The sequence below is a fragment of the Carlito syrichta genome, unplaced genomic scaffold, assembly GCF_000164805.1.
Source record: "Carlito syrichta isolate Samal-C Ts95f unplaced genomic scaffold, Tarsius_syrichta-2.0.1 Scaffold303113, whole genome shotgun sequence".
Classification (NCBI taxonomy): Eukaryota; Metazoa; Chordata; class Mammalia; order Primates; family Tarsiidae; genus Carlito; species Carlito syrichta.
The window spans coordinates 395378-413142 of NW_007247209.1; the positions used below are offsets into that span (position 1 = coordinate 395378).

Below are 17765 nucleotides of genomic sequence, written 5' to 3' on the forward strand. Positions count from 1 at the left end.
GAGTGCGCGGCCCAGCTCACCGCCCTTCTCTGCGGGCGCAGGTGCAGGCCAAGCTGGAGAACGCGGAGGTGCTGGAGCTGACGGTGCGGCGCGTCCAGGGTGCGCTGCGGGGCCGGGCGCGCGGTGAGTGGCAGCGGGCGAGTGGGCGCGGGCGCCCAGCCTGCCTCTCTTCCGGACGGAGGAATCGGGGCGAGGGCTTCCCCCGGAGGAGGGTGCGTCTCGCGTCTCCTGGGTGAGCCCTGTCCCCGTGGGCCGGCTGGGTGGGTCACTACAGTCGTTGCTTACCGTGCGCGACGCGACTTTCTTCCTCCTACCCTCGGGCTCGCAGAGCGCGAGCAGCTGCAGGCAGAAGCGAGTGAGCGCTTCGCTGCTGGCTACATCCAGTGCATGCACGAAGTGCACACGTTCGTGTCCACGTGCCAGGCCATCGACGCCACGGTCGCCGCCGAGCTCCTGAACCACCTGCTGGAGTCCATGCCGCTACGCGAGGGCAGCAGCTTCCGGGATCTGCTGGGGGACGCCCTGGCCGGGCCGCCTGGAACCCTTGGGCTGAATGGCTGGCCTGCGGGAGGGGTTCCGGGGTCCCCACTACCGAGCCCCCCAGGTCCTGGGGACGACTTGTGTTCCGACCTGGAAGAAACCCCTGAGGCTGAACTGAGTCGGGCACCTGCTGAGGGGCCAGACTTGGTGCCCGCGGCCCTGGGCAGCCTGACCGCGGCCCGAATAGCCCAGAGTGTCTGGAGGCCTTGGTGACCAATACTGGCCAGGGTCCTGCGGGGGTGAGCCTGGACTCTTTCCCTGCTCTTCTCCCTCCTCCCTGGGGTTCAGATATGGTGGGGCGGGACCCTGGGTGTCTCCCTGGTCTGCCTTCCCTCCTCCAATGGATGGCTTGCAGGGTAGCCCCTGATAACCTGCCCAGCCAGGCCCCCAGCCCTGTTTCCTGAGGAAATAACATTTGTGGACCCAAGAGCTCTGGAGTGGGTGGAGGGAGGGAGCTACAGGCAGCCTTCTCTGGCACTGTGTGGGACCTGGGGGCAGAGGCGACAGGAGTGCTGCTGAGCCTCTCCTCGGTGCTGGGCACTAGTGTCCCAGGCAGGGGCACTCAGGCCCTGGCAGCCCTGAGCTAAACAGAAGCTTGAATTTGCCACTGCAGCCAGTAGACAAGGGGAGGCAGGTGCATTTTGCAGCACCGTTTGGAGCTGTGAGGCTCTCTGTGCATTTTGTTTGTAGCATAATTGAGGTTGTGTATTCAGCTGCCATCAAGTGTTAAAATTTTATTAAATAAAGAATTTTGAAGTTAATTGCGGGAAGTATTATGGAATGATGTGTCAATGTGTCAGATGTGTAAATGCTAAATTAAGTGCATTTTTCCTGCATTTCAACACGGGTGAACGAACATCCTTTAAAACCTAACCCTGGCCAGGCATGATGACACACCTGTAACCCCAGCACTCTGAGGCTGAGGTGGGAGGATCACTTGAGGTAAAGCGCTTGAGACTAGCCTGGGCAACATAGTGAGATCTTCTCTCTACAAGAAAAAAAAAAGTAGCTGGGCCTGGTAGTGCATGCCTATAGTCCCAGCTACTCCAGGTGGCTGAGGCAGGAGGATCGCGTGAGCCTAGGAGTAAGTAACTGCAGTAAGCTATGATCTTGCCACAGCACTCCAGCCTGGGTAACAGAGCAAGACCCTATTATCAAAATAATAAACAAAACTCACCCCTTATCAGCAAAGCAAGTAGTGTGTTGGTGGTGGAGACGTATACCCTGTGGTTGGTCTCTGTAATGGGCGATGCTGCTGCTTTTCTATTGTTGGGCAGGTTCTCAGCCCTGGTCGTTTCTCTCTGGTGGTTGTGTGACTCCTAGAGAAGGATTTCATTGGGTTTGTCTCCAAGGTAACTAAGCGATAGGAAAATGACCTGTCTCTGTACCATATTCTTGTTCATGAGCTTCAGAAATAATAGAACAAATGCCTAATTACTAGCCATTTGGCTTGGAAGTGTCTTTTGAAGACCTGTTTTAGCATTCACAGGTGTGATGTCCCAGTGTCACTTTTCTTGACTGAAGAAGTTTCCCCTGGTGCCACTGATTTCAAGGACAAAAAGACCCACCCAGTTCATGACTTGAAGTGAAAAGTGCTGAAGCCCCAGGGGCCTTAGCCTGAGGTCCAAGATGTCAAAACCCTCAGGGGTGGAGGGTGTTGAAATGGGCAGCTGGGTGCAGGACTCTGCCTTCTTGAGTTAGGTCAGGCCTGCAGATAGCAGGTAGTCAGTTGGTTGCAATCATACCCCCTCCTTCTGCTCCAGGGCCCCAAAGCAGCTTGTTCTCACTTTGGGTTGACAGTACCCAGGCTGGGGTTGAGGTGTGACAATTTAGGATTGACATTTGGGTCTCCTCTCTAGTCGTGTGCCGCTGCTTTAAGAACATCTTTCCCAACAGAAACTTTACAAAAGCTCCCTAGCAGGTCCTGGACACCAGGGGTGTTTCAGAGTTTGGGGTTACTCTGGCCCCCTATGATTTAATCATAGACCAAAGCCACTGAGCTATAACCAGATGCAGCTTAATTTTAGCAGCTGGGACTGAGCTGTTGAGGATTGTAGGGGAGGCAGGTTCACAAGAGAGGGCTCGAGGAATAGAAACATCATTCCTGGGACTATATCACACAGACCGATGTAGGGTGCATCCACAGTAACATGGATGGATAACAGGCCATCCAGAAAGCCCTCTGTTCCGGGTGACAGAGGCCCAGCAGTGAACCAACTGATGCCTCGTAGGAAGCATCACCAGGGACTGCTTTGAAGGAAAAACTTTCCTCTCGAATCCACTCTCATCACATCTTACCAGAGGCTCTGGAAGGGGGCCAAGGGGAACCCAGGATTCGAGGTGCAGGAGGCTCACTGGGGCAAGAGTGTCACTAGGACCAGGGCCTGCCCAAGGTCAGAAGCCACTAATCCAGAACCCTGGCACTGTGCCTCCTAACCCTCAAGAACAGGCTCTTTATCAGAAATGCAAATGGTGGTCTGGTACAGTACTCACATCTGTAATCTCAGCACTTTGGGAGGCCTAGGTGGGAGGACTGCCTCAGCCCAGGGGTTCAAGACCAGCCTGAGCAACTTGGCAAGACCTCGTCTCTACAAAATATAAAAAAAATTAGCTGAGCATGGTGGCACATGCCTGTAGTCCTAGCTATTCAGGAAGCTGAGGTAGAAGGATCTGAGCCTAGCAGGTGGAGGCTGAGGTAGCCATGATTGAACCACTGCACTCCAGCATAGGTGACAGGGTGAGACTGATTAAAAACTAACAAAAAAGTTAGGCACCGTGGCTCATGCCTGTAATCCCAGCAGTTTGGGAGGCAGAGGCCAGAGGATTACCTGAGCCCACAGGTTTGAGACCAGCCTGGGGAACATGGTAAAACCTCATCTCTACAATAAATTAAAAAATTAGCTGGGTGTGAGAGTACACACCTGAAGTTCCAAGTACAAGGAAAGTTGAGGAGGAAAGATTGGTCGAGGCTGCAGTGGCCGTGAGCATGCCACTGCACTCCAGCCTGGGCAACAGAGTGAGACTCCGACTCAAAAAACTAAATAAAAATTTCTTCCAAAGTGATGTTTCTATATGATCCTTCTTCCATCATCTCCTTTGACCTTCCTCTTCTGCCTCCTTCTTCCTCTTACTTTGAAGGATCCACTCTGACTACATTGGGCCCACCTGGATGCCGCAGGCTAACCTCCATATCTCAAGGTCCTTACCTTAATCTGTAATCACATTTGCAAAGTCTCTTTTGCCACGTAAAGTCAAATACAGGTTCTGGGGATTGGGATGTGGTCTTGGGTGGAGGGAGTGGAGCATTATCTGCCTGCCACACCCACCTGCGCCTTGGACCAGGAAATCTGTCTCCCATCGTGATGCAGTGTGGTGCCAGCTTCCCACCTGGGCACTGGGTCCCATCCCCACTCACCTGTATAGTGTCTCTGCTCTCTCCACTGCATTAACTTATCCTCCCTTCTGGATCGGTCTTCCTACAAACAAGCTGTAATGTCTCCATCCAGAAAACCCTCCCTTGTACCCTGCTAGCCTCTGCCTCATTTCTCCACTCTACAGCAAAATTCCTTGAAAGCACCATCTACACTCACTGCTTCCACTTCTGCAGGACTCATTCTTCTTCATTCCTCTCCAATCTGGCTGCTGTCCCACCCCTTCACTGAGACTGCTCAGTCAAGATCTCCAGTGACAGCCATACTTCCCAATCCAGCGGTCATGTCGCCAGTTTCAGCTTAACCTCTTGTGGTATCATTCCCTCCACCTGGAGACACCCCTTCCAACCTCAGGAGTACCACACTCCTGGGTCCCCTTCCACCTCACTATCCTCAGTCCCCTTTACTAGATGCTCCTCTCAGCCAACCTCTGATTGTAGGCATGTCTGTCCCAAGGGTCTGACCTCGACCCTTCCCTATTGTGCCCCACCCAATGACCCCACATGGTTCCTTTCTTCCACATGATGCCCTTGATTCAAAGCTCCTCTCCAGCTCGACACGGTGGCTCATGCCTGTCATCTCAGCACTGCAGGAGGCAGAGGTGAGAGATTGCCTGAGGCCAGGGGTTCAAGACCGGCCTGGGCAACTTGGCAAGACCTCTTCTCTACAATAAATCAAAAAATTAGCCAGGCGGGGTAGCACGCACCTGTAGTTCCAGGTACTTGAAAGGCTGAAGGGGAAGGATTGCCTGAGCCCAGGAGGTCGAGGCTGCAGCAGCCGTGAGCATGCCGTTGCACTCCAGCCTGGGCAACAGAGTGAAACTCCAACAAAAAAGAAAGAAAAAACCCTCTCTAGCCTGCTGGCTCCCCTATATCACCACCTGTCTACTAAATGCTTCCGCTTAGATGGCAGATGGGCATCACAAACCTACCATCTCAAAAACAACTGATTATCACCCCCAAACTCCCTGTCACTTCCCCAGACGTCGCCACTTGCTATTTTCCTGTCATGTCACTTAAAATGAGTCAAACCCATGACATGAACTCTACTTCTTTTTTTTCTTTTTTTTTTTTGAGTTGGAGTCTCACTCACTCTGTCGCCCAGACTGGAGTGCAGTGGCGGCTCCCGGCCACCGCAGCAGCGACCTGCCGGGCTTCGGCAATCCTTCCGCTTCAGCCTTCCGAGTAGCCAGAATTACAGGCGCGCGCTACCACGCCCGGCTGATTTTTGATTTATTGTGGAGATGAGGTCTCGCCAAGTTGCCCAGGCGGGTCTCGAACCCGCGGGCTCAAGCAATCCACTCACCTCAGCCTCCCAAGGCGCGGGATTACAGGCTGAGCCGCCGAGCCCCGTGAACTCTACTTCTAAATCCTGTCTCTTGTCTTCTTTGTCACCGACCGAGGCCAAGGCATCCTCGTTTCTAACCTGGACCTCCTGGCCTCTGACTCCCCTCCTTAATCCACTCCTTACTCCTGACCACGGCCTTCGAGGCTCTGCCCCGCTCAGCGCTGCCACCCAGGGTTCCTCCTTCCCCGCCCTCCCTACGCTGGGTTCTGGACTCAGGCCCTTCCAAGGGACCCGAGAGCGGGATCCGGTCAGTCTCGCTCCGCCCCGCGCACCCCGCCCTTGCCTTTCCAGGACTTCGCGGAACCTGCCTTGGGGAATCTGGAGGGGAGTCCTGCGGGTGTGGGAGTCGGAGCTCCCGAGGTCTCCAGGAGCGGGGTTCAGGCAGTACCTTGCGCTCGGAAGCGCTCGGGGAAGCTCGGAGGCGCTCGGGAGCGTGCGGAAGAGCCGGGGCCTTGGCCACGCCCCCGCCCGAGGCGAACAGCGAGGCCTCCTGGGAGTTGTGGTTCCAGCCCCGCGACTTCGTTGGGGACGCGCGGGAACTGCGACTCCCAGAGGCCTCTCTGCCCCGGAGGCCACGCCCCCCGTGCCTGCGAGCTCGTAGCCGGATTTCCTCGGAACCCGTGCCGCCTGCAGAATGGGTTTGCGGCGGCGGAGGCAGGGCTGCGGTCGCTCCAACATCCCTGGGACGAGCAGCGCAAGAGATGGAGGCACTCTGCTCCCGGGTCCCCCGCAGCTCCAGCCGCCGGGTTTGCGCTTGAGGAAGTGAAGGCCAGAGGTGCCCCGGCCCCGGGCGGTCGTCCGCGGGGCTGCGTCCCGGCCATGCGCTGCGCATCACGAGGCGGCTGGGACGTCGAGGGTAGTAAAGCTCTCCGCCGGACTCGAAAATGCTGTTCGATAGAACGGCGTTATCTTACTCTCCGTTGACTTGTCAATGACTGACATTTGGAGGTCCTGTCCTCTTCTTCTCCAGATCCTGGAAAAATCTTGAATGTGTCTTTAGGCATCTAAGTCAATAACCATGGACCTTGTCACTCGTCACAGTTGACCAAGCTCCAGACCTTAGGCACCAGCCTTCTGTTTTCTCCACTCTATCTTAGGGAACTTGTTTTCACACCTTATTGGGGTCTCCTGGTTATTATCCTACCATTTCCTTCACAGTCAAGTTTCTTAAAAAATAGTCTTCTGTCCTCATTTATTTCCTCACCTGCTTGCTCTTCACTGAATTTCAGTATGGCGACATTTCCTGCCATTCTACTGAAAACTTCTGGCATGGTCTACAGTGAACTCCTATTTGCTGAGTAGTAGAATCTTCAGTTCTTGTTTTACCTAAACATTGCAGCATTTGACACTATCAACAACCTCGTGCTTCTTAAAGCACTGTTCTCTGCTTAGTTTTCTTGCTTTTTCGACCATTCCTCCTCAGATTCTAGCGAGGGCTCGTCACAGCTAGTTATTAAATATTGTCCCCTTAAATATTGTATCCCACATTTCTTTCCTTGGCCCTCCTCTTATCTCTAGGCTATAATCTATCTGTATGATCTCCATGGCTTTAGCTACTGTGTTACTGACACCAAAAACTACTTCCGGCTCAGTCCTCTCTGGAGCTCACATGGAGTTTATCCAAATGCCCCTGGTTGTTGCCTCTCAGGAATTTCACGGGTTCTTCAAACTCAACAAGTTCAAACCTGAACTCAGCTTTCCTGCAAAACCTGCACCTCCTTTTGAGGTTTGGATCCTTGAGAGCAATATGGTCATCCTTAATCACTCAGCCCATCCTCAATCACTGACAGTCCATGGAGATACTTCCCTTGGTCCCTGTCATGCAAGTAGTGTCCAGGAACTGTCAGCTCTAAAAGGTTGAATGAATGAGTTTTCGTTTTATACCTTGTACCTTTCCTTCAATCCTGCACCCGCATTCTTAGTTCTTGTCTCACCTGGATAATGGCACTGGCCTGTTAAGGAGACTCCCTACATCAAATAATGCCTCCTGAGCTTCAGTTCTTTCAAAAGCCCAACACTGCAGATTCACAAATATGGCAGGCCATAATTGTTAATTCAGAACTTACTACTTTTGCCTCCAAGTCCCTTAACCCACTTTCTGTTCCCACTCCCTTGCTAGATTTTTAGTTTGCTGCATTGCCAACCCCCTGGTCTATCTGCTTGCCTTCAGGTTTGGCTCAAATATCACCTTCTGTGTGAAGCCTTTCCTAGTCACCCCTGGTTTTACACAGTCTCCAAGGTTTCTTTTATTTCCCTGATGGCATGTTCCAGATAATGTTTGTTTATTCATTCCACAGTTATTTATTGGATGCCTACTCTTTGTTGGGCATTATTCTAGTTGCTGGAGATAAACAATGCTTCTTCTCAAGCTTATACTGTAATGGGGAGGGCAGACAATAAACATAATATGGCAGGCAATGTTTATGTGCCAAGAAGAAAAATAAGGTCAAGGGCACAGGGAGTAAAGGCATGGAAGCAGGGTGCAGTTTTAGTTAAGTTGGTCAGAGATGGCCTCTCTGGTAGGCTTTATTTTAGCAGAGAATTGAATGATGTGAGGGAATGAGCCAAGCTGCTATCCTGGGAAAGAACATTCTGGGTAGAGTAAATAGCAAGTACAAAGGCTTCAAGGAAGGACTATGCTGTGCCTGTTCAAGGAACTGTGAGACTGGAGCTGGATTCTTGAGTCTTTGTTTTTAATATGCTCTTTTTTTTCTTTCAATAACAGCAATAACATACATTTATGGGGCACTTACCAGGTGCCAGGGGACTGTGTGAAGCACACCATATACATCATCTTATCTGTTCTTTTAATGTCATAATAATGCTTTAAGGTAGATATTACTATTCTTCATTTCATAGATGAGGAAACTAAGGCTCTGATAGGTTAAGTAGCCTTTTCTTAAACTAGATTTTTATTATAAAAGCAATGCACACTCCCAGAAAAAGTCAAGCAGTACAGAAGGCATGCAGTGGAAAGGACAAATCTTCCTTCCCTCCTACTCCCTGCTTCACCTGTCTATCCAGGAGTTTCCACAGTGAACAATTTCTTGGGTGTCCTTATTGATGATTTCTATGCATTTGCATGCCTATGTATCTTTCCTTTTTAAAAACATTTTAGATTTGTAGGCTACAAGTGAGGATTTGCTACATAAATAGCTTTTTCCTTTTTGCACAAATAGGACCATTTTGTGCATACTATTTTTTTTTTTTTTTTTGAGTTGGAGTCTCACTCTGTCACCCAGACTGGAGTGCAGTGGCTGGGAGTGGCCACCACAGCCTCGACCTGCTGGGCTCTGGCGATCCTTCCGCCTCCGCCTTCCAAGTAGCTGGAACTACAGGCGCCCGCTACCACGCCCAGCTAATTTTTTATTTTATTGTAGAGATGAGGTCTCACCAAGTTGCCCAGGCGGGTCTCGAACCCACGAGCTCAGGCAGTCCACTCACCTCAGCCTCCCAAAGTGCTGGGATTACAGGCTGAGCCACCAAGCCCGGTTTGTGCATACTATTATTTGACTTTTCTAACCTAACAATAGATTCATTTGTTCAGCATTGAAGACTGAGCCCCAGCTGTGTGCCAAACCCTGTCCTAGGCACTGGAGACTGAGTGGTTAGAAGGACCAAGCCCCTCACTCATAGGACTGCCCTGGCCACCTCCTCATTCACTTTAACTCTGTGGAGTGTTCCCTCAACAATGATGCAGAAGGGAATTTCCAAGGTTTGCCAAGATCAGTACTCAGTGTACTTTGCAACGATGCCACGTAAATTTCTAGAATGAGAAAGGCTGGGCAGATGGTATGTCTTTGAAAAATGTGTAAGTATTGTCAGATTGCTGACCTAAAAATGTTATCACTTTACTCTTCCACCCTCAGCATATGAAGGTGGCAGATTTCCAAACCCTTAATAGCAGCAAGCATTCCAACTTCCTTGATTTACTACTATTAAAACTTTTTTTAGTCTGAGTGGCTCGTGATTATTATCTCAGCACTTTGGGAGGCCGAGGCAGGAGAATTGCTTGAGCTCAGGAGTTTGAGAGCAGCCTAGGCAACATAGCTAAGCCTCATCTCTTGGAAGGCTGAGGTGGGAAGATCACTTGAGCCCAGGAGTTTGAGACTGCAGTGAGCCATGATTATGCCACTGCACTCCAGCCTCAGCAAAAGAGTGAGACTCCCCAACACAAAATAAGCAAATAAATAAATAACACTTTTTTTTTTTTTAAAGTAGGGGAGGATATTAAATTTGGAGGGTTGCTTTTGGCATCTTTTTTTTTTTTTTTTTTGGCATCCAGAGCTCACTCTTGATGTTGTATGTCCTGTAGGTTTGGACAAATGTGTGATGTGTAGTCTCCATTCTATGTCATACAGAGTGATTTCACTGCCCTACAAATCCTCTGGACTCTGTCTGTTCATCCCTCTCTCTCTCCAACTCCTGGCAGACACTGATCTTTTTACTGTCCATAACCTTGCCACTACCAGAATGTTGTATAGGATTTTGCATCAGCCTTTCTTTCTTTTTTTGAGTAAGAATCTCACTCTCTTGCCCAGGCTGGAGCGCAGTGGAACACTCACTGCCACTGCAGCCTTGACCTGCTGGGCTCAGCTAATCTTTCCACCACAGCCTTCCAAGTAGCTGGAACCAGAGGCACGCACCACCACACCTGCTCATTTTTTTTATTGTAGAGATGAGGTCTCGCCAAGTTACCTGGGCTGGTTTTGAAACCCTGGGCTCAGGCAATCCTCTCGCCTCTGCCTCCCAAAGTACTGGGGTAATAGGTGTGAGCCACTGCACCCAACCTGGGCTCATTCTTGATGCTGTACATCCTGTAGGTTTGGACAAATGTATGGCGTGTAGTCTCCATTCTAATGTCATACAGAGTAGTTTCGCTGCCCTACATATCCTCTGGGCTCTGCCTGTTCATCCCTCCCTCTCTCCAACTCCTGGCAGACACTAATCTTTTTACTGTCTCCATAGCCTTGGCACTTCTAGAACGTTGTGTAGGATTTTGCATCAACCTTTCTTTTCTTTTTCTTTTCTTTTTTTTTTTTTTTTTTTTAGTAAGAGTCTTACTCTGTTGCCCAGGCTAGAATACAGTGGCATGCTTATGGCCACTGCAGCCTTGACATGCTGGGCTCAGGTGATCCTTCCACCTCAGCCTTCTAAGTAGCTGGACCCACAGGTGGGTGCCACCACACCCAGCTAATTTTTTTATTTATTGTAGAGATGAATTCTTGCCAAGTTGCCTGGGCTGGTTTTGAACCCCTGGGCTCAGGCATTCCTCTCGCCTCTGCCTCCCAAAGTGCTGGAATTACAGGCATGAGCTGCTGCATCCAGCTTTGCATCAGCATTTCTAAGGAGCATTGTTCTGTGATTTTCTTTTTCTTTCTTTCTTTCTTTCTTTCTTTCTCTTTCTTTCTTTCCTTCCTTCCTTCCTTCCAGAATTTATTAAGAGGACAGAAAAGCTCCCACAGTTGGAGGGGACCCGAGGGAGTTACACATTTTGTAATTTTCTATTGCATGTGGACTTTGTCTGGTTTGGTGTCAGTGTTTTGCTGCTTAACGAAAAGTTTGGGAGTCTTGCTTTTATTCCTCTGAGTTCTGGAATAGTTTAAACAGCATTGGGGGATCTAGTCCTTCAAGTTCTGAATAAATCCACCTGAGATCATTTGGGACCAGTGCTGCTGTTTCGTTCTGTCCTATTTCCAAATATCTTTCTAGGCCCCACAGCGGGTTAGGTGGGCTTTTTTTTTTTTTTTTTTTTTTGGTCTCTTGATTCTCATATAGGCAATTTCTGCCTCTTCTCTATTCCTGCCTCTTCTGTTTTCTCTCTCCTCCCCCCCTTTTCTCTCCCTCCCTCTTTATCTCTTAAATCTTTTTCTCTCCTTCTGAAAAAATACAATAGTACCTCCTTTATCAAGAGGATTAAATGAAATAATATGGGTAAAGCCCCTTCCTCAGTGCCTAGTCTTGGCTAGAATTTCCTTCCCTTTCCTTTCCTCCCCTCATAGCCTTCCCTTTTCCTTACCAGCTCTGTCCCTTTCGTTGTCTTTGGCTCATTTCTCTTTCCTCTCTTCCTCCTTCTCTCTGCTGCTCTCTTTCATTCTCTCTTCTCTCTTTTTGTCTTTTCCTCCACCCCCACCTTCTGGCTTTCCCTACCTCTTTCTGCTCCTGACTTTCCTCTTACCTTCCTCTGCCTCAGCCTCCCTCTCAGAGGAGAGCAGCAACTCCCCTGGCTGCTTCCTGCCCCCTCTCTGACACAGTCTGGCATCTGCAGGGCAAGTGACTTCCTCCACCTTGTTCCCTCTGCTGCAGGCCCTGAGCACTTGAGCAGTCCCCTGACTACCTACCTGTTCATCACACTGAAGGAGACCTGCAAGGGACAACCAGGGATGTATGCCCAGGGCTTGCCACTGTGAGTGCTCTGGGGGAGGCAGGCAGGCCACCCCACTGGAGAAGCCTGCTGGGAATGGGAGAGCCTGGTGCTGGGAATGGGAGAGCCTGGTGCTGCTCCTTCCTCTCTTTCTTCTTCCAGTTCTCACAGATGGCCCCAGCTGGTTTTGTCACTGGTAGCTGAAAAGGGGCCAGACAGTCCATGTAGTTGAGGATCAGGGCTCTTTAATGGAGCTTGAGGCTTTGTTAAAGGACCACAGCCTTGTTTAGGAATGCTGGGACAGAGTCAGGAGGGAGATGTACCATTTCCTTTATGAACATGGGATGGAATATAATAGCTTCAGGGCAGGCCTGAGCCCAGACTCTAGTTTCTAGCTAAGGATCTGGTGAGAACCCCCAGACTCTGACACTTTCCTAGGAGCCTTGCTGCCACTGGTTCCTCACCCAGAAACCCTTGCAGGTCCTGCAAACACTGGGCTCTTGCTTTTTGTCCTCTGACTTTGCCTTGGCTTAAGGTTCAGTCTGCACCAAGGCTGTGAGTCCCTGGACTTCTGGAGGCTTGGCTGTTCCTGTGTGCTCCACAGGTGTAGACAGGATGTGGGACCTGTGGCACAAACAGGGTATGGGAAGAGGTGGGTGGATGCACACCCTGTTATAGGGAAGCTGAGAACAAACCCCTGGAGGCAGCCTGTGTCCCCTGTAACCTGGAGGAGTTTCAGCAGGGATTTCCCTAATTTCTGAGAGAGCAGAACCTCTGCATTAAGGAGAATGTAATTTTGGAGGATAGACATTTCCTGATCATTAGTGTCTAAGAAACAAAGCAATGAGAGAATAATCAATAGGGTGTGAGAGTTGAGAAAAAGGTGAGATGACCTCCAACAGGTGTGCTCCTGAAGGAAGGCTTCCTGGAGGAAGTGACGTGAGGCCTGCAGGACAGGAGGAGGTTGGAGGATGACAAAGGAGGGGGACTTGCCTTTCAGACTTGAGAGGTCAGCATACTCCAGATTTTGACTTATTTCCAAAGGACAAGGTGGGAGTAAAGCACAAGGGTCTTCACCTTAGAGAGGCCTTGGCTGTTCTTGTGTGTGAAAGTTAGCCTGGAGAGTGTGCTGCCTTCTGGGCTCACCCTGCTTTCCTCTCTCCCCTTTCCCATTGAACACAGAGCCTATGCATGCTGGATCTTGCTCTTCAGTGGCTTTCTGGGCAGCAGATTTCTGGCAGGACTGGAAGACTTTTCAGACTCCTTATGGTTGAGCTATACTTCCTGCCCTCCCTGAGCTCAGGAAGGGGTGGGATAGTGGGACTGTGGGGGGAGTTGGTCCTGGCATGTTCCATGAGGGTGCAGGAGACCGAGGCTAGCAAGAGTTGACCGCCCAACTCCTAAATCTGTTGAAGAAAACAACAGAAATAGATAATAAGGTTATCTATTGCCCGTAACAAATCACTCCACAATTTAGCAGCTTAAACCAAACATTATCTCACAGTTTCTGCGGGTCAGGAGTCCAGGCCTGGTTTAGTGGGTGCCCCTGCCTCAAGGTCTCTCACATGGCTGCAGAGAGTGTCAACCGGAACCGTGACCTTAGATGGACCTGCTTCTCAGCTCATTCACGTGGTTGTTGACAGGATTCAGTTCCTCGTGGGCTACTAGCTGAGGGCCTTTTCTTTTCTGCATTTTGGCTAGAGACCTCAGTCCTTTGCCACTTGGGCCTCTCCAGAGGCTTCCACCTGACTGAGCAAGTAAGAGAAGGCAAGCTAGATAGAAGGCAGTCTCATGTAACCTAGTTTCAGAAGTGATGTCCTGTATTCTGTATTCTGCTTGCGTGGGTTCAGCCCACACCAGGGGAGAGGATTACACAGGGTGGACATATCAGGAACTTGGGGCGTTGAGGGCCATCTTGGGGGCTACCCACCACAGCCACCATGTGGCACCTGTGTCTGTGTTCTTGCCACTGTCCCAAGTCCTCCAGGAGTGAGTCTCACCAGAGAGTGCAGAACCTTGTTTAGTATATTGTTACACCGGTGTTTCACTATTATTTTAAAAACTGAAATAGGAATTGTTACCTCATGAGATAGAAGTTCCTGAGAGTTGTATGCTGTGTTAACAAGAGACACACTCATCTAGAAAGCCTTCTGTCCGCATCCTTCCCTGTCGAAACCTTTCCAAAGCATCTGTATTTTTAATTCTTGTTTATTGAGTGAAACAGAGCACCTTAAGCTTATGAGTTATTTGTATTTTCCTCAAAACTAGGTTGAACCACAATCCAGGTATATATCCAGAGGTCCCTGATGGTGTAGTGTGGGGGCTGGGGGAACATTAGGGAAAATCTGAGAGGCAAGTACAGGGCAAGAGCTCTGCCCTGCACCATTGCTCATATCCACATAAGCACAGCAGCATGTTGGTCTCAGCAGAAGGCCTCACCATCCTCCTGGGCAAGGCTAGGCCCCACTTGCCTCTCTGCTGTCCCCTCATTGTCTCCCAGGCTCTGATGAGGCCTGAAGCCTCCTGCTAGCGCGTTTTTAGGTACAGGCTGTAAAACAGTTTAACTGCAGCATGTCAGCAGCTTCTTGAAGCAAGGTGTTCTCTTGCCCATGTGGTAGTCATCTGGTCACTCCCTGCTCAAGGTCCATGGGGATCTGGCACCTTTGACTGTTCTTCCTCTTATTGTCTCTGCAAGTTATAAACTGAGTCGAGAAAGGGCTCCTCTTTCTTTACTAGCAAATCTGTCAGCCTGGTGCTGGATAGAGAAGAAAGAAAACTAGGGGGGACACAAGGGAATGGGGGAGGAAGGGTCTGAGCCCAGGCCTGTCCTGACTTTGGAGCATGCTCTGTATCTTCCCTTGCCCAGTGCCAGATGCTGCCTTCTGGTCCTTCTTTCCTCCAAGATTTGATCCACCTCCCTTAAGGCTGAACCACTTCTCCCTTAGGATATTTCATTTTAACCAGATCTATACAGTCATCCCACCTGGAGAGACTCCGAAGGCTGGAGGGAACTCCTCCTGGCCCTTGCCAGCTCTCAGAGGGGCCAGCCTTGGACACAAAAGACGACTAAAGCTCCTAATCCCCCAACATCTTATTTTTATTTATTTTTGAGTCAGAGTCTCACTCTGTTGCCCAGGCTGGAGTGCAGTGGCATAGATCACAGCTCACTACAGCCTTGACCTCCTGGGCTCAAGTAGTCCTTCCACCTCAGCCTCCTGAGTAGCTGGGACTACAGGTGTCTGCTACCATACCCCACTAATTTTTAAATTTTTTATAGAGATGAGTTCTTGCACTCCTGGGCTCAGTAGATCCTCTTGCTCTGGCCTCCTAAAGTGCTGAGATTACAAGCATGAGCCACTACACATCAAACATACTTTCAAAGTTATTTGTTGTAAGCAAAAGAAGAGGCCTATTAAGCATGCAGCTTTATGTGTCATCTTGTTTTTTTATAGCATGGCTTTACTAACCTTTCCACTTGGTTCAGAATATCATCCCACACAGATAGATTGCATACAAATTTGTACTTTCTTGGTACCAGGATGCTTTTGATGTCAGTATAATGTATTTTTAAATTGGATAAATAGTTCAATATTTATAAATGTCTTTGTGTGGGAAGTGCCTTGATTCCATTTGATCTTGCTCTCTGTGGAGTATCTGTACATGTTTTTAATGTAGTTCTAAAAACAGATATAAGAATTTCTCATATGCTCATTGAATTTACACACACACACACACACACACACACACACACACAATGCTAACAAAGGTTATCAAATTTGATTTCACAGATGCAGTCTTTTTGCATATTAAGATTATTTGCTCACTTTGGGAGGCCGAGGTGAGTGGATTGCCTGAGCCCACAGGTTCAGGAACAGCCTGGGCAACTTGGTGAGACCTCATCTCTACAGTAAATCAAAACATTGGCCGGGCATGGTAGCGCACGCCTGTATTTCCAGTTACTTGGAAGGCTGAGGTGGAAGGATTACTGGAGCCCAGCAGGTTGATGCTGGGGTGGCTGTGAGCATACCACTGTACTCCAGCCTGGGCGGTGGAGTGAGACTCCAACTAAAAAAAAAATAAAGATTATAAGCTGAGGAAGGCACCAATTTGGCTTAATCATTGTTTGGGGAAATAGTAGCTTATATATGCTTACATAACCTGCCATAGTTGCTCCATTATCATCCCTGTCCACAAGCATTTTTTATATGTTAATATCTAATTTTATAAGCTAGATCTTTCCATTTTTCCTTTCATTTCAAAGTGAATCAATACAAAATAATAAAAACTTCTTGGCTGGTCGCAGTGGCTCACTCTGGTAGCCTGTAATCCCAGCAATTTGGGAGGCTGAGGCAGGAGCATTGCTTGAGATCAGGCGTTTGATACCAGCCTGAGCAACATAGTGAGAGCTCATCTCTACTAAAGATTAAAAAAATAGCCAGGTGTGTTGGTGTGTGCCTGTAGTCCCAGCTACTCAGGAGGCTAAAGGTTGGAGGATCACTTGAGCCCAGGAGTTTGAGGCTGCAGTGAGCTGTGATTATTATACTCCAGCCTGGTGACAGAGTGAGATCCTGACTCAAAAAGCAAAAACAAGCCGGGCTCGGTGACTCAGCCTGTAATCCCGCGCCTTTGGGAGGCTGAGGTGAGTGGATTGCCTGAGCCCTCAAGTTCGAGACCTACCTGGGCAACTTGGCGAAACCTCATCTCTACAATAAATAAAAAATTAGCCGGGCGTAGTAGCCCATGCCTGCAGTTCTAGCTAATTGGAAGGCTGAGGCGGAAGGATCGCCGAAGCCCAGCAGGTCGAGGCTGCGGCGGCCAGGAGCGGCCACTGCACTCCAGTCTAGGTGACAGAGTGAGACTCCAACTCAAAAAAAAAGCAAAAACAAAATTACATTTTTTTATTGTTGTGACACTATTCTTAATGTGAGCATGCCTTATACTCTGACATACTTGTTCACAATGGGCTATATCTGGTATACAGTCAAAATGCAAGGGGAACAGGACACAGGGGCTTACACTGGTAATCCCAGTACTTTAGGAGGCTGGGGTGGGAGGATCATCTGAGCCCAGGAGATAGAGGCTGCGGTGAGCCATAATCGTGCCACTGCATTCCAACCTGGGCAACAGAGTGAGACCCAGACTCAAAAAAAAAAAGGTTAGGGAGATGTATTTGCTTTGTATTTGAAATGCTTGATTTCAGATCTATGCTACTATGATTTCTAGTAGCATTATACATTTGTTTTTAATTTTATTAGACAAATAAGATATTCTTTATTATGATTAGCTACAAATTCACCTAAAGCTAAAAACCTGCCACCATTTGTACGTCCAGTAATTTCTTGTGATTTGTTAAGATGTAAAATATTTTTTGCTTAAAGTGTAACATTCTAAAATCACTCAAAATAGTTTTTATCTGATTAATGCAAAGCATCACTTATTAAACTGTCAGTTTGAATGCTCTTAAAAAAATACATCAATTTTAGAAAAGCATCACAATAAAACGCAAATTTCATGATCATACATTCTGTTTAAATATTTTCAGTCTTTGAGTTGCAAAACTCTGATCTTGTTGGATTGCTACAGAAAAGCATGCATGAAATATTTTTGGAATAAGTAAGCCAGTCACAATGAATTCATTTACCATCAGAACGTTAAAGAAAAAAAAAAATCTTGCCAAGCTCAGTGGCTCATGCCTGTGGTCCCAGCAACTCTGAAGTTGGAGGATCTCGTGAGGCCAGCAACTCTGAGTTGGAGGATCTCGTGCAAGATCAGCCTGGGCAACTTAGCAAGATCCCCTTCTCTAAGAAAAAAAAATGTGTAGAAGATCTTTGTCCTTCAGGTGAAATAGATTCCTAAAATTTGTTCTTTGTCAGATGTATGTTCTATTAAAATAATTTTTACTTTAGCACTAAGTAGCAGCCACAATGGAGAATTATTAAAATAATACTTTTTTTACTCATACTCATGTTCACTAGTTTCTGAAATATCTAATATCTCTCCTCATTTTCTTGAAAAACAGACTTTAGATAACTGAATTTTATGGCAACTCTGTTCTGAGAACAGCAGTGTTAAAAGACTCAGTC

General features: G+C 48.6%; 1 protein-coding gene across 1 annotated transcript in view; it reads left to right on the plus strand.

The window, feature by feature from the left end:
- HES6 (hes family bHLH transcription factor 6) overlaps positions 1-1313 on the plus strand; it is a 3068-nt gene extending 1755 nt beyond the window's left edge. The window contains exons 4-5 of the mRNA XM_021712165.1: positions 16-123; positions 329-1313. Of these exons, the coding sequence (XP_021567840.1) occupies positions 16-123; positions 329-753 (533 nt within the window). The 3' untranslated portion in view covers positions 754-1313. The remainder of the gene's footprint in view (positions 1-15; positions 124-328) is intronic.
- Positions 1314-17765: the final 16452 nt, after the last annotated feature.